The following is a 17,780-nucleotide window of genomic DNA, read 5'->3' on the forward strand; positions in this document are numbered from 1 at the left end:
CGGGAGTTGGAGAAGACGAGGACTGCAGTCCACACAATCCAGGTGAGCAAAAAGGGTCCACGGAGGGGGTGAATTTGAGGCATTAGAGTCCAAAAAGGCGATCCCTGGCCAGGAGCTCCCGGCCAGAGCTCATCACTTGTCAGCCATCTTGGGTTAGATGTCAATAAGCTAAGAATGTCAACAAACATGTTCATGACATGTCCACCTGTTGCAGGGATTCTGCTCATGCACAGAGCTATGCGCAGGAAACCAGGACCTCAGTGAATTGCGGTGTACCAAAAACTCACCTCAGTACCTAGAACCCATATCCGACCAGCATCAGTGTCTTATTCGCTCTTCATACCATATAGAAGCTACCCAACCCAGAACATGCGACTTTAGAGTACTCTCAGGAATGGTGGGAATCAGAAACACCTGTTCGTTATTATTCTCATATCAGTCCACAACAAGAGTATTCAGAGACACAGTAAAGTTTAAAATGTTTATTTTATAAACTGCGTGTCCTAAGATGCAGTACTTTGGCTAACATAAGCAGACAAATGATTAAAATTAAAACCATCAGCATTGTTACAATACCATAGAAAATGAAGGGAGAAATCATATTACAAATGACAGTGGACTACAACCACCCTCCCTTCACTAGTGAGCTAGTATTATTAGACTAATAGAAGGTCTCTAGGTTTGAATGGGGAACCCCATACCGTAAACATCAGCTTAGGTGAATCACTTCACAGGATCAGCTTTGCTCTGCGCCTGGAAAAGTTCTTCTCCAGAATGTGTGTCTAGTGCTCGCAAACAGCAATATTAAAGGCGCTCGACTTTCAGATGTTTGCAGCTGTGTGTGTGTTATGGCTAGAGCGTGGGCCGATCAACCTGAACTCAAAAACATACATTGTTTGGTGACCCAGACTGTTTCTGCACACAATGTTCAGACCGAGGTCGCAGTGCACGTCTAGGTATGTGAACAACAGACAAATCCCATGTGAAGAAAAGGCAAGCAAGCAGTTTTCAAATAATAACATCAATCTGCAGTGTCGTGTGCAAAAGCAGCAAAAGTGGCAAGATGGCATTTCTAACATCTAAGACGCTTATGCTAACATAGCAATGTGTGTCATCTAAAACTCTGCCTCCACTACACACCTACTTAAGGTTGGATTCAAATCCTGCCAATCAATCAATCAATCAATACATTTATAGAGCGCGCTACTCACCCGTGAGGGTCTCAAGGCACTGAAGGGAAGGGGGGTGTCGCTACTGCTCGAATAGCCAGGTCTTGAGGTGTTTTCTGAAGGTGAGATGGTCCTGGGTCAGTCGTAGGTACACGGGGAGGGAGTTCCATGTTTTGGCTGCCAGGTAGGAGAACGATCTTCCTCCAGTGGTGGTTCTGTGAATTTTGTGGGACGGTGGCGAGGGTGAGGCTGGCGGAGCGGAGCTGGCCGGTGAGGGTGTAGAACAAGAGGCGGTTGTTGATGTATTCGGGGCCCTTGTCGTGTAGCGCTTTGTGTGCGTGGGGGAGGAGCCTGAACATGATCCTCTTGCAGACGGGGAGCCAGTGCAGGTTTCTCAGGTGGGCGGATATGTGGCTGTGGCGGGGGATGTCGAGGATGAGTCGTGCGGAGGCGTTCTGTATGCGTTGAAGTCGTGTCTGAAGTTTGGCTGTGGTTCCTGCGTATAGGGCATTTCCGTAGTCCAGTCGGCTGGTGACGAGGGCCTGGGTGACGGTTTTTCTGGTTTCGATGGGGATCCATCGGAAGATTTTTTGGAGCATGCGCAGGGTGTTGAAGCAAGATGACGAGACGGCGTTGACTTGCTTGGTCATCGTGAGGGAGGATTCCAGGATGAATCCCAGGTTGCGTGCGTGGTCCGTGGGTGTCGGCGCGGAGCCCCGTGCTGTGGGCCACCAGGAGTCGTCCCAGGCAGATTGGGATTGTCCGAGGATGAGGACCTCCGTTTTGTCTGAGTTCAGCTTCAGGCGACTGAGCTTCATCCATTCTGCGACGTCTTTCATTGCTTCCTGGAGGTTGGTTTTGGCGGTGTCTGGGTCTTTGGTGAGGGAGAGTATCAGTTGGGTGTCGTCGGCATAGGAGATGATGTTGATGTTGTGTTTGCGTGCGATGGCGGCGAGGGGGCTCATGTAGATATTGAAGAGTGTAGGGCTGAGCGAGGAGCCTTGGGGTACTCCACAGATGATCTCGGTGGCCGCTGAGCGGAAGGGAGGGAGGCGGACTCTCTGGGTTCTGTCAGAGAGGAACGAGGTGATCCAGTCCAGGGCCTTTCCTTGGATCCCAGTGTTGAGGAGGCGGGTTGATAGGGTGCGGTGGCATACGGTGTCAAAGGCTGCCGAGAGGTCTAGGAGGATGAGAGCGGTTGTTTCTCCGTTGTCCATCAGGGTCCTGATGTCGTCTGTAGCTGTGATGAGGGCGGTCTCGGTGCTGTGGTTGGCTCGAAATTCGGACTGGGATGGGTCGAGCGAGTTGTTTGCCTCGAGGAAAGCAGTCAGATGTTTATTGACGGTCTTCTCGATGACTTTAGCCGGGAAGGAAAGGAGAGAGATGGGGCGGAAGTTCTTGAGGTCTTTGGGGTCCGCTGTGAGTTTCTTCAGAAGGCGTTGATTTCTGCGTGCTTCCAGCTCTAAGGGAAGGTGGCTGATGTGAGGGAGTTGTTTATGACGTTCCGGAGGTGGGGTGCGATGATGATGTCGGCTTTGTTGAAGATATGATGGGGGCAAGGGTCAGAGGGGGAGCAGGAGTGGATGGTGTTCATGACGTGGGTGGTGTCTTCAGTGCTGATGGGGGTCCAGGCGCTGAGGGTGGTGGTGGGGGTCGTTGCTTCGTGGCTGGAGGTGGAGTCTGGGGTCCGAAGCTGTCGTGTATATCTGCGATCTTGCGGTGGAAGAACGTGGCGAGGGAGTTGCAGAGGTCTTGCGATGGTGTGATGTCGTTGTTGCTGGCGCTGGGGTTGGAGAGCTCTTTGACGATGCTGAAGAGTTCCTTGCTGTTGTGGGTGTTGTTGTCTAGCCGCTCTTTGAACGATGCCCTTTTGGTGGTGCGGATCAGCTGGTGGTGATCGCGAGTGGCGTTCTTGAGGGCTGTCAAATTTTCTGTTGTCCGTTCGTGGCGCCAGGTTTTTGCGAGGGTTCAGCATGATTTCTTTGAGTCTTTGAGCCAAAGAATTTTCCAAAATCTTATCAAACATTATCAATAGAGCTATCACCCTGGGAACTGTCACTGAGGAAGACAGGAGATATCTTACTCAAAGGAATCTGCAGTCTCCCAGCATACATATGCTACCTAAGATACATAAGAACCTTACTCAGCCACTATTTCGTCCAATAGTTTCCAAAATAGATTCCATAAACAAGCCTGTTGGAAAATATTTGGATCGCCACTTACAACCACTAGTCCAAAACATGACAACCTACTTGAAGGACACCACCAAATTCATCAATAAAATCAGGACTATTCGTTTCGAAGAAAATGACAATCCCATCCTATGCAGTCCCTAAGGGCCATATGTAGGTAGCTAAATACCGGTCGGTAACGGCCGAAATTCGGTAAATATCCCGTTACCGACCGGTATTTAGGCAATTGAGATGTAGGAGTCCAAAAAGAAGGATTCGGTAAATATGAATCGGTAAATACCGATTCATCTTTACCGAATCCAAATACACTGATTTATAATTACCGAATTCATATTTACCGATTCGGTAAATACCGATTCGGTATTTACCGAATCGGTAAATACCAATTCGGTATTTACCGATTCGGTAAATATCGATTCGAAACTCTGGTCGGTGTTGTGGATTCGGTATTCAATTACCGAATTTTACCGATTCGGTAATTTTTACCGAACTATTTGGTACATAGCAAATACCCATTTCTAAATACCGATTCGGTAAAATTCGGTATTTAGGAATCGGTATTTCTGGCCTACCTACATATGGCCCTAAATACCTCCATTCCACACAACTTAGGGCTAGAAGCAGGGGAACCATTCTTATTGAATTTGCAAATGGATGAAGACCTTAAAGTGTTCATACTCAAACACTTTACCCTGTCCCACAGCTATTTTTCACCTTTATGCACCCAATCAACTTAGATAGAGTCTACACTTTAACCACAATCATACAACAACGGAGTACAATTGTCAACATTCCAGTAAAAGAAATCTTGTGCCAGGCCGAAACCGTTTTTTAAAATTATACTTGTACGTCACCTCTAAGATACACCCTAAATTCCCTTAGGGCAGAGTGCAGGGTATTTAAAAAGCAGGACATGTACATATTACAGGAAAAACCACGAGGAGATGCAGTGGGTTGGTAGTCAAAGTAGGTTTTATTAACAGTCTGCAAAGAGCCACTGGATACTCTGGTAGATATGGCCCTGAGGCTCGATTTGTGTCTTTTCATCTCTTTGGCTCACTCCTCGCCTCTTCGTTTGATGCCGTCAGTCCTTCGTTAGTCCACCCATGGGTCGTTTCTCCCTCTGGGAAAAAGAGAAAATGAGAGGCAATCAGTTCTCGGGCCACTTGTTTTTGTATTAGTTTCTTCAATAACACTCCCCAGGTAGTTGGGTTGTGGGAGAGGCGGAGGTCTTCTAAAATGCACTAGACTGCCTCTTAAGATAATGGGGGCGGGGAAAGTAAGATACTGCAAGAAAGCGTAGGGCTCAAGACCTGGTGACGTTCTCTTTCACGTGACCTCTGTTGCACCCTCCTTTACCAATCCTGGGTTGTTCTCACTTCCTGGGCTAGTGAAACACACAAAGTAACACAACCGGGGACAGCCCTCCCCAAAACAAAGGGAATCTGTATCCTCCCTTCAAAGCCACATACGGGCCCCTTTACAACCCCGTAAGGTATGCTTGGGTGAAAAACCACCCGCCCACTAAACGGCCAGATGTTCGGGCCACTTACCTGAGGCCATGGCTCGATGACAGAGTCACGGCTACCTGGTCCAGAGCGCCTTCCCCTGGGATAACACACACCGCTGGTCCGCTCCGCGCCTCCTCGTCTCGGATCCGGTATTCGTACTGAGCACTCGTCTCTGCTGGGTCTCGGTGCTCCAGTGTTGGTCGCACTTCTTCCTCTCAACCGCAGGTTTCCCCTTCCCTTCACCTGGTGAACTCTTACGTACTTTCGGGGCTGGCTGAGGCACCGGATTGTGCTGCCCCTCCACGGACGTTGAACACACCTTCCCGGTACCACGGGGCACCTGTAGTTCTCCTCCAAGGGCACCCTGTCACAGTATATTTAATGTTTTTTATGTCCTGTCAGTGAAAAAACTCCAAAGGCGTTTCCCACTGTGGTAAGGCTGGCCATCCCATAGGAAAACACTGAGTTACGTTATAACAACTAATAATGCTTTATTTTGGTTAGGGAGCAGCTAGAAAAAAACAATGAATCTTTTTAATAGTAATTTAAAATCCAACTTAATGGTAAAGTCAGATTTAAAAATTTTGTTTTGCTTTAGAAAGTTATTTTATTCCTGCCTAAATCAAATGTGCCATTCTACCACTGCCCAGTGCCGCTTGACTGGTGAATGGCTTCCCTGTGGTGAGATGTGGATTGCTCCCAGACAGTGGACAAAAGGCTTGTGTTGGAGACTGGGCTTCTTTGCAGAAGCCCCCACACCCCATTTTTCACCTCATTTTAGACTGCTAGATGCTGGTTTCTGACAGTGCACTGGGACTTGCTAACTATGCCCCAGGGCCTGTGCTTTTTCCCCTAAAAATGACGTGATTTTGAACACCCAATTGGCGAGGTACTTTGCCCCCTTATAAGTCCCTAGTGTATGGTACCAGGGCATGGGTAGTAAAGGGGTCACCACGGCTGCAGTACTGTATTGTGCCACCCTGTGTGATCCAAGTAAAAGTGTGTCTTCAGGTCTGTCAGTGGAGCCCTGCACGAACAACCTGTCTGCTTCAGAGCGACTCTGCACACTCCATGTGCTGTAGAGTCACACTAATGCCTTAATGTAAGGAATTCACTCTTAAAGTTGTCCTCCTAAGCCCAGGATGTCGGGTGCATTATATTAAAGGTGTGGATATAAATGTTTGTACATTTATATCTCTACAGTAACCCTGTTAAGCAAGGCTTTACTGTAAGTGGCCAGCGGTCCAAAGAGTAACATTGGCTGGCTACCAAGAAAATTCGAGATAGCCAGATCCATTATAAAAAAACAACTGATTTGGGTAGTGTTTGGTGTCAAACACCGTGCTTTTTCTACCCCATCGTGCCGAGGGTGAGCTGGAATGCACATTGCTGCCACCCTGAGTGGGTGCCCCCCTAGGATACAGTGATCCAGTGCCTTGGCGGCTTCCCCGAGCCTTTTGTCGCCAAGACAAGAGTCTTCCCTCCTGGTGGTATGAGCTTGCTCAAAAGAAAGAGAAAATATACATTTTTTGTTTAAAAAAATTAAATACAAACAGCATAAGTAGTGCTATATACAGACATATGCAGTGCTATGCAATGTAATACAATAAATAATAACAATTATATTTCATCAGTCCATTACATTTCATTTTTATAGACCATATATTCAGTCTTAACAACACAAGGAAACACATTTCCATGTGTTTACATTTTTGTCACACAATGTAGTCACTCATGAAAATTGTCTGGTCCCACACTGCCTAAACCACTCATACTTCACACTCTCACACATTCATTCCCTCACTTTTACCATATATGTTTGTTCCAACCAATATTAATTGAAACCATCAAAACACAACAGGAAGTAACAAATATCTCAGCTGTCTTCAGAGTCTTGATAGTCCAGTCTATGTACGTTTCAGTTGAAAGTATGTAAAGCTCCACCTTCTTCTCGTCTTATCAGCTGTAATCTACCAAACAGGGACCCACATTGTTTGTCAATTTATGATGGCCCACAGACCTGGGGCCCCTGCAAACTAGGCAGGCTCCATTAGGTAATATCCTTTTCATTCAGGTGGAGCAATGCTATTTTTATCACTGGGATTTAAACTTTTATGCACATAGATGTCACGGCATGAGAGCACAGAGGTGCGTAAAACGCAATATTTTGCTTCCCATGTGATATAAGGTATAAATTCTTAGGTCATTACTCTGGCCAACATATACCTATTATCTCTTTTCATTCTTATATTCTCTAGGCTTTTTCTCGAAGTACATAGGTGTAAGTTTTCTGGCCCTTTGTTCTTACTGTGCAGAAAAAAAATATTGGAGATAGATTTTTAATTAAAAAAAAAAAACAATGGTTAGGCTGGTCTAGTAAGAGGTTTTTTATCCTATCCACCGATATCCCCCCATTGATCCACAATTTTAATTAGAATTCATCACTGTTGAACCTAAAGAAGGAGATTTTACATACTTTCCACCAAAACGTACTGAGACCGGACTATTCAAGACTCTGACCTACAACACAGCAACTGTTGAGATAGTGGTTATTTCCTGTTGTTCTTTGATGGTGACAATTAATAATGGTTGGGACAAACATGTATGGTAGAAGTGAGGAAATTAATATGTGAGAGTGTGAGGTATGAGTGGTATAGTGAGCTAAAGAACAATGATGGATTCAACCCAGATCAGTGACTGGGGGTGAGTGTCTGAAAAGTTTCTACTCTCCATCCATCATCTCCTTTTGTTTGCTTTGTTCACCCTAAGTTGGCTGGGTAAGCTCAGATGTGGGTCACTTGCTCACTTTGCCACTGGATTCAAACTAGCCTGGCTGATGAGGGGTGTTACCCTGAAACCGGTCCCATGATGCTTGTTTCCTGTCTAGGGAAGATCTGGCTTGGCAGTTCGGGATAGACTGTTCCCACGAGGAACAGGGTCAAGACTGATTTGCACATGGCTGGGTCTGAACTGGGGTGGCAAAGTGAGCTAAAGAACGATGATGGATTCAAACCAGATCTGTGCATTGGGGGGGGGGGGGAGTGTCTGAAAAGTTTCAGCTCTCCATCCGTCATCTCTTTGTGTTTTTGCTGAATTGATTATGCACCATAATGGTACTGTAAAATTCGTAACACATGTTACTCCAGTAATGCCTGGCTGCTCTTTGCCACACTGGCACGACAGAGCTAAAAGTTATTGTTGTTGAATCCAAGGATCATCTCTGTATATTGTGAGAATATTGCATGGTAAGGTCTCCCAGCCATACCACATAATACTCCACCTTGTAACAGCTACGGTGTGAAGAGGTATTTTTCCTCCTTGAGCAGGATGGTTTGCGGGCTGTGCCCAGCCCCTTCCTCCTCTATTACTTGCAGCTGCAGCTTACAACTAGATCTTGTGCCTTTAGGTTACAGTAACACACACAGGAAGCGCTGCACAAATGGGTACGCACAAAGGGCCTTTGTGTGCTACAAGGAGGCTGAGCCTGGATCTGGATTTATACAGTCAGTTCATCTCACTGCATGGGCACAACAGTGTAAATGTTAAATCAGGGGGAAAATACCTCAAGAACTCCTCGGAAGCAAGATTGTTGTCTGGTGTCTGAAGAGATGTCAAGGAAGGTGACTACCTAGGTTCCACAGGTGGAACAAAGTGTGCCTTCCAAACACTTTTATCTGTGACTGCCACCTGATACATTCATCCACTTGTGCTACCGAATGAAAGGACATGTTCAATATGGTCAAGTTAAAAGGGGCTAAATCTAATGCACACCGAGAGGCAAAGGGCCAACCTCCTGCTGTTGGCAACTTGGAAATGCATCTCTTGAGCTGAAAAGTATCAATGCCACTAAAATTAATATCAACCAACTATGCTCAGTCATTGATTGGAGAATGTGTCATCTGCAAATGTGCCACATGTCACCAAAAGAGAACCAAGGGATATTTTACCAAATACATGCATTGGATGGCTCGGAGCTAAAGGAGCACCTAATAATGTTGTGCTCAAGACAAGAAGATTGTTAGAAGAATTTGTATTACAGGCTAGAAGCATCAATCATGCTGCATTCGCAAGCATCAAGCTAAAATAAATCCCTTGCATTTCTTGTGCGTTTCTTGGAAGAGCTTATCATCAAAGATACTTCTTTGCATAGTTGCTCAAAATAGGGATGCAGGGGTGCTGCAGAACCCCTAAAATAGCCATACTGGAGTTCAAATGGTGAATGACCAATAAAGATGCCTTTCATTTTTGTTTGTATCTTGTCACGTTCGTTGTGCGTTTAACGACGGAGGTCAAATGTCAGACTAGGCCTTCTGACATTGTTGCTAGTTTTTTTTTAACTTGGAGTTTGAGGTTTTCCTTTCCTTTTTTTATCTGACTTCAATGGGAGAGGATTTTGTAGAGTGAGTATTGTCACACTCCTGATATGGTAAGAGAGTGTGAAAGAAAAGGCGGCAGCATGTCAATTTTATTTTAGCAAAGAACAGCATTTATATACTTGTAAAGGAACTGTACAAATGTTTCTATATATATCAGCTTGCCATTAGAAAAGCACACGTGAGTAAAAAATGTGATAATTCTGAATTGTGATGGAAGCATAGATTTTAATAGGAGCGTAACAAATCAAGGCATTTTTCTTGTTAATGTGCATATGATAAATATTTGCTGAAACCCTATTTTCACATATGATTGTTTTGTACAAAATATAGTTTTATCAGTTTTATAGTTTTATCAGTAAAACTGACTGCTGTCTGTGCCACTTTAGTGGCTATTGCAATGGGAAATGTGCTGTCCTTGAATGGCAGTGGGTAACCAAACCATGCTTTAGTAATATATTTGTGACAGTGTGGTCCAAAATGCAATACAACCCACATAATACACCCTTACTACTCTCCTATTGAGTGGACATGTTTTAGACGTGTTCCTTGTGTGACACATGAAGTTTTGCAACCCCTAGGACTTCAGTGATGTAACATTGATGGCGGCGGCTCCACTTCCACGAATCTAAAAGGGATGAAAGAAGAACCCCTAAGGCAGTTACTCTCTGAATGTTAGCTCTAGTTTCATTCCAGTGTGATGCCCCCCCTTTACTAACACCCCACCAGCCAATAGAAGCTGCAAACTAAGGGCCCTATGCAGCGCCGGATCCGCTCCACCGGCAAAGACGCGGTCGGGCCGGCCGCCAGATTAGGAGTTTCGTCAACAGTGCCTCTAAAAACAGGCACTGCAATTGGAATGCCAAAAACAGTTCCTCCATGGCATGGACTGAAAAGGAACTGATGTGCATGCACACAGGGGAGAACATGTTGTGCTCCTCTGTGTGCATCCCCCGGGCACAGCGGCACCAGGGGCCCGGAAGGGCCTCCTTTGTTTCCTCTCCACCACGATGAGGAGGAACTGCCATGAAAATCCCGGAGGAGAAGAATCTCCTAATATGTTTGGCGGTACCGCGTCAGTCCAGTCAAGCATATGGATGCTTCTACACTGCTGCAACACCGCCAGGGAATGGCGGTTCCCTGGCGGCTGCGGCAGGACTGTGGCGGTTCTAACGCCCAACTCCTAATAGGGCGTTCAGGAGACCACCACCAGCACGCCCCCGTGAGTCTGGCGGTCCTTAGACCACCAGACTTGTAATCAGCCCCTTAGAGTCCTATTTTCTTTCCAAAGACTTGGAGGTATTGTACTTCTCTGACCCTTCTTGCATGAATTGATACACTGAACTACATTGAGGTGAGAGAGTAAAAAGGGACAGTATAGACTTTAAGAAGTCCAGACAAAACGGAATCACTTTGCATGAAAAGTAATCTTGCTAAAATGAAATAAATTGGTTTCATGATATTCCACTGTTGACTGTCCCTCTTATTCTGCAACAGCTGCTTTTAATCCACACATGAATGGCTCACCTTGGGTTTTGTTGTTCTGTTGACCAGATTGGAAGTGTTACCACTGGCACCATGGCATGTCAAAGGAAGCTGCTGATCCTGGCCTTTGTGCTGGCAGCTGTCAGTGCCCACCTGTCACATGCTCAGCACTGGTCTCATGGGTGGTATCCGGGTGGAAAGAGGGAGCTGGACTTCTCCCAGTCTCCAGAGGTAAGTCCTTTCTCTCCCATATCTCATCAGCCTGAATTGGTACATGATGCCTAAAGCATGGCCGTTGTTCAAAAATGTCTACCAGAAGGTACTCTGGTGTTTGGATCAAAATGGTAAAACTCAGGCTACTACTCAGAATTTTTAAACTTAAGTTTGAAGTACAGATACATTATTAAGAGGCGTTCAAGGAGATATTTCTAACCCCTGTGTTCTCCCTAGAAAGCCTTATGCCTGCATGGTAAGATACCTGACGTGTGAACCTGGTTTCTTTAACTGGTCACATTGTGTGATCCAAGCCAATCACTTCATCTCGGTGTGCTTCAGTTACAATACTTGGTTCATAAGAGTTTGAGCTTTAATATATCTAGTCTTGTTGGAGCAGATCTACAGGGGGTTATATAGCATTCCATGCCTAGATAAACCAGCAAATAAATTGTGTTTGACCGTCACACTTTCTCTTGCAACACATTTTTCTGCTGTGCATCCACTGTGTTTACGGCTCACATAAACATCCGATGTCCACATAAATATAATTTCTAGCTGCAATTGTGGCAGAAAGTATGACAATGATATGAGAGCTCTTCTTCTAAACTGTATCTGACATACATGCCACTTGGACCAATATATTTGGAAAAAACATCTTAAATGTATTGTTTTGCTCTGCAAGACTCCTGTTGGAACATATGCCCTGGTCATAAAGCTGGATGCTGTTTTTAACCCTTAGGATTTATAGAATAGGGCCAGTGCAGACGGGGCCATGGGTTCTCAGATGGTCATCAAAGAACCTTACCATGACTGGAAATTTGCTTAGCACCAAACAGGTCTGGGTATTGGGTGACTGGATTTTTCAAAGGAACCTTGTCTAACACTATAATCCAGAAATTAGAGGGTTGAAGCATCATAGCAACGTATCCATGTACGTAAGAAATCACCACCTACATTCACATGTGCACCCTGGGGCTTCTTTTTTTTTTCATTTTGCAAGTAGTGAAGAACAATAAAGCAAAGACCTGACTTGCAGCAGAATAAAGTGTTAGTAGTCGTTGGACATAGTGAAAAGTGCACAATCTTTGAGTCAACGTTTGGAGAAACAACAAACGAGGCAGAAGAAAAGTGCAATTAAAACCAAAAGGCGGATGCCTCAAAGTATGAAAAACCAGCTAAATCTGCATTAGCATCTGGTGTCCCTGTAGGGTCCCCTCCCAGAGTACTCAGCCAGGCCCGCATCCCTCCCGTCAGACTTTGCCATCATGATGCTCCTTGTCGCTCTCCCAGTAAGCCATCGCCAGACCCTCCTATGCGCGGGTCAGCAGAGCCCCTCATCGGATCCGGTTGTGGGCCCCGCTGGACCTCCATAAATCTGTCAGCCTGATCTCATCAAGAATTGATTGTGGTCACCATCCAACAATCCAGAACCTAGGGAACCTGTTCATGTCAAAAAGTGATTCCCAAGATCTGAAACTCTCTCCTATTGCACATTAGCCAATAAAAGTGAACTTGTTGACATCTGGACCTTTCATATGATCCTACCAACAGCAAATTAGCACCAAGAAGTACATCGCTTTGTAGGGGGCGCTTCCTATGTACATTGAAATCTGCTCCTTAGTTTGCTATTGAATGCCATCACCAGTGTGTATGCAATTGATTCTATGAAAGTTATGCATTAAGCCATTTCAGTTATTATGTTAAATTCTTACCATTCTGTTCTTGTTAACGCTCATATATTTTATATTGTTACTACTAGCTGCATTCTATTTATATAGAGTTAACTCGCTAACCCAGCTTTTAGGCTCTAGAGTTACATCTACAGTAGATATTTCCTCCCCACTAAAGTTTCACTCCCATATTCAACTTTGTGTTATTAGTAAAATAGCAACAACCTCTCAGATACTTTACTAAATCTCATATGTGGAATCGGGAGTCTGCTGGGAAAATATCTTAACTTTGCATTGTCCCCTTAGGTTGCAGTGGCGGTCCGTGAAGGTTAGCGCGGTGAGGCAAGGCGGGAGGGGGTAAAGTTGACAGACGATGGAATAAGGAAAATGCTAGGTTGTCTGAACCCTGTCATGCCTGGAACAGCACAGGAAGATGGCAGCTGTTTCACTCCAGATCGAAATTCATTTCTACATAAAGGCAGGCTCAATAAAATATGTGGGGTAGTAATTTGTAAAAATATCTTGCGCTTCTAGCTTTGCTGACTCCATTCATATTTTTTCCTCTGAATGTCCATTTAATTAAAAACCTTTCACACAATGTATTTATACTTATGCATTCTCTATGGGGCATATCAGCAACAACCGGCGATAATTATCGCTAAGCGCACTTAGCGCTAGGATAATTATCGCCGGCTAGCGTGGATTTTTATCCCTGAGATAGCGTGCTATTAGCAACGCTTATCTCAAAAGCGATAAGAATCCTAGCACTAACTGCCAAACGTGAGATTATCGCTGGAAACCCAGCGATAATTCCACGAAGTTTGGCGATAGCTTGCTGATAGGGCCTCACATACTTAGCCATGATATCCACCTTCCATAGGATATCATGGCTAAGTCAGTTTCAAAGCAGGCGTAAGGAAAGTAGCGATAACAGAGGTTATCGCCACTTTTCCTGTCGCTATCCTGCTTTGCGTGAGGCTTGATAATAGGAAAAATGTCGCTTAGCGACATTTCTCCCGTTATCCTGGGGAGGAACGCCCACTTTGCATCTCATTAGAGATGCAAAGATGGGCGTTAAGGGAAATGGCAATAAGGCAAGGTTTCACACGATAGCGTGACCTTGCTGATCAGGCGATAAAATTATCGCCGCTTTTCGTCCGAAAACAGACGCAAAAGTGGCGATAATTTTTTATCGCCTGCTTGCTGATATGCCCCTAAGTACTTTGCTGACATCAAAGTCCGTGTTGGACCTGACCTTTTCTTCAAGGTCACCCCAGATTTCTGCCCTCCTTTGCTGAGCCCGTTTTATTTGGCTTCTAGGAATCTGAGCACTTTACTCCTGCTAGCCAGAGGTAAAGTGCTTGTGCAAGGTAAAATTGATATACACCTAATTGCCACATTTAATTTATTTATAAGTCCCTGGTAAATGGTAAATGGTACTACATGGACCCAGGTCATGCAAATCAGTGTCTGCAGCACTCACTGAAGCTGCCTCCTCTTTCAGCACATCTTTCTTGGCCCTGCGGTCTCCCTTCGGCACTGATTTTCTATGCTTCCTCCTACTTTCTCCTCCTGCTGGCACTTGGTCAAAGCCTGACGATGAAACATAAGTCCCAGTCCCCCAAAAAAGTGACAATGACCTCAACCTGCAGCCACCTTTAAAATTAAGCTCTGGTAATACCGCTCTAGCCTGCTCTCTCAAATCAGCACTAGCTCATGTCAGATCCATTTCTCTTGCTCTATTGGTTCTGGAGGTAGGAAATCATACCTCATTACTCTAATACTCATGGCGGCATATTCTCAAGAACGTGTGATAATCATTGCAAAAGTTACTTAACGGAACCTTCAACATCGCAGTCTATCGCGGGAAACTTACGCCGTGTTAACCAAGTATTCACAACACGGCGGTACCATGCGATAGTCTCCGGGTAACGCGTCAACTCACCGCGTTAAAATCAACACCATGCTGCAAAAATGTGAAATACGAACGCACAAAAAACTGCGATGAGGCCAATCGCGATACAAAAATCTGGAGTAGGAATAGTAAATTATATTATTCCTAAGTCCAGTGCACCCCCTACAGCAAGCCGTTGTAATGACTTGCGATGTAATGGTTCATGTTGTAACAATGCCGTCGTTGTAACAACCGCGTTGTAATGGAATGCGTAGTAGCGCATACGTTGTAAAGAGATCTATTAAGGCCACAGACGACTGGACTCTACAGGAGACCTGGATAGAGGGAAAGCTGGCCCCTGCAGGGGCTGAAGGACTGATCAGAAGGAACTTTCCTAGCAGCAGGAGAAAAGTGGTACTTAGTAATTTTTTCCTTCAAGGCATGACGTTTTACCGGGATAACTTGCTTGCTGTATCCGACTTCCACTCCATTGCAGTCAGCCTGAAATTGAGCCTAAGTCTTAGCCATCTGCGAACTGACATGTATCAATGGCACTTTACTTTTAGTAGGATCTTTTTGCCTTAAAAGTTTAAAATCCATGTCTTGTCCAATTGTATTGATCCTTGTGTTTTTTTGCTCATTATAATTGTCTCTAAATTGGTTTGGGAATTTTATTGTGTTGTGCTTTTTACTTTAAAATTGTTTGTACTGCTTGAATGTAATATGCATTTCTCTGGGGAATGCCTGCTGCTTGTGTCATAGCTACCAGGGGTGGATCAAAGATGCTCTAAAAAATGTGCTTTGACCCAACCGTTGTGTTTATTTGGGTTGCCCCCTCTGTAATGAATAACCAAATTGTTGTTTTTAGATACATTAATTTGTGTTTGGTTTTGTTAGGTTGTTAGGCACAGGGAGATTAAGTGATTTGCCCAGAATCACAGGATGTTGAGCATCGTTGACGGGTTCGAACCTGGTTGCCCAGATTCGAGGTCGACCGCCCCTAGCCTTTAGGCCACATCCTCTCGGTTTGAGCAATCTAAATATTCATCTAAAAAGATCCATGTAAACGTGCTATCTTCTGCACTAACAGTGTTGCTTCAAAACTTTAAAGGTACTGTCTGCCACATAGCCCAAAGATTCCTACAACAGAAATAACACTTCCCTCATATCAAATCTGTAAACACCATTCTCCTACTGCCTGGTATTTACAAGCAGCCAATGGAAGGAAACTGCGAATTTGGAAACTGCAAATATGTTGGAGCAGCACTCAATCACCTGAAGCACTGGAATCATTAAGAACCCAGATAAAAATAAAACTACATTGAGCTCTGGTAATCGATGTAAAACCACAATACTTTCAAAATCAAGATAATGCTTCCTCTACTCCCATGGCAGCTTTTCTCTGCTATTAAACATTGTTTTAACCTCCTCAAGAAACGATTGTTTACTCACTCGATAGAGAATGTCACCAATATTGCCAATTATTCCAAAAATGAAGTCTTACAAATCAAGGCACACATTGATACTGGAAAAACACCAGCTCAGCCCATACCCCATCTCTCTTCTCTTTCTGCCTGCCTTGAGTTTCAAAAGTCAAAGTGGAGGGCATTTATCCAGGAAATCTTTCAAACCCGTGTGCCATTCACCCGCTAATTAAATGAATTAAAGAGCACTTCTGTTCCGCAAGGAATGTTCCCGTTTTCTCTCAAATATGGCTAATTTAACTCTGCTAAAAAAAATATATAATTATGAACCCTCTGACATTTAGAAGTTCAGACCAATCCATAAATGACTTTTTTTCCCACCAAACTCATGTAGAAAAATGAGACTAGACAATTATAATCCTGCTTTGTGAAATATCACCTTGAATGCTCCCAACAACCTAGCTTCAGGACTTAGTGCAGCACTGAGACACCAAAGCCTTAGTTTCAGATGAGGCTCTGTACATTGTGGGATTGTGAATGATGGCAATGCTTGTCCTGGGGAGGGGAGGGGAGCTTGACCACTCAGGGCCTTTGACATGGTAGATCACAACGCATTGATTCAAACTCTTTCTTCCAGGCTAGATTGCTGCCATTTCTGAAGATCAAAATCTCTACTCCCACTGTCCTGTAGGGCACTATGACGATGTTTTCTTCCACCCTTCTTAATGAGAAAACTATTGCACACAAAGTTGTCACCGAGCATTATTTAAAGGTGCCATCTTGTGACTGAGTTTTAGATAAACACCCTGTGGAACTGGAATGTTCACCTGAAACATAAATCCTCAGAACACCATGGCTCTCTCGACCCAGCTGTTCAGTTCTGTCTTGACCCCTTTGCTGTTTCACCCACAAGTGTGGTGGGCCTTCATTTATCAATGTAGCCTCGCTTGCAAAAGTATTGAGATCAGTGATCTACAGGCCACATGATCTTCAAATGGACAATGTGTTGATTCTGGGGGAGAACTTCAGGGCAATGGTGAAATATTCACTATTAACGGATTTAGACAGGGGCTAATATAGAGGGGCAGATTTACAAGCCCCTTGTGCCACTTTTGCATCACTTTTAACATGGGAAAGGTGATACAAAAGTGGTGTAAGGGGCTTGTAAATCTTCCCCAACGTGCTTAATTTGTAAAACAACAAGTGGCAGGGCTCAAAAGTTTCATAAGAACACACTGCTGTCTCTGGCAAATATTGGGGTTGCAAATACTGAAGCTGCCGCCTCTTTCAGCACATCTTTCTTCTACCACGCTTCACTTTCTCTCTCTTTATGTAATGTAATGTAAGCAGGATTTATATAGCGCACTGTCACCCAACGGGTATCCTGTCACTCTTGCATGACCTTTTTTTGGCCCTGCGGTTTCCCTTTGACACTGTTTCCTCCTACTTTCTCCTCCTTCTGGCACTTGGTCAAAGACTGATGATGAAACATTAGTCCCAGTGCCTCCAAAGAAGTGACAATGACCTCCACCTGCAGCCACCTTTAACATTAAGCTCTGGTAATGCCACTCTAGCCAGCTCTCTCAAATCAGCACTAACTCATGTCAGATCCATTTTTCTTGCTCTATTGGTCATGGTTCTGGAGGTAAAAAATCATACCTCATTACTCTAATACTCATGGACCGGCACTGACTCCCTCTAGAGGCTTGGATGACTTTTAACAACCTCATCTGAATAAAGACATGGGGGGGATTTAATAAGATTTTGTGCCGTGTTTACACCACAAAAGTGACGCAAATCTACGCAAAATCTTTTTTTCCAATTTACTTTCCAGCACTAAACTAGA

At 44.6% G+C, this 17,780-nt stretch overlaps 1 protein-coding gene across 1 annotated transcript in view; it reads left to right on the forward strand.

Annotated features, from left to right (window-relative positions):
* The window catches only part of LOC146863253 (progonadoliberin-2), a 98,990-nt gene that overhangs the window by 49,567 nt on the left and 31,643 nt on the right, over positions 1 to 17,780 (forward strand). The window contains exon 2 of the mRNA XM_085643350.1: positions 10,800 to 10,961. Within this exon, the coding sequence (XP_085499476.1) occupies positions 10,824 to 10,961 (138 nt within the window). The 5' untranslated portion in view covers positions 10,800 to 10,823. The remainder of the gene's footprint in view (positions 1 to 10,799; positions 10,962 to 17,780) is intronic.

Source organism: Triturus cristatus, chromosome 2_2 (assembly GCF_964204655.1).
Source record: "Triturus cristatus chromosome 2_2, aTriCri1.1, whole genome shotgun sequence".
In the NCBI taxonomy this organism is placed as follows: Eukaryota; Metazoa; Chordata; class Amphibia; order Caudata; family Salamandridae; genus Triturus; species Triturus cristatus.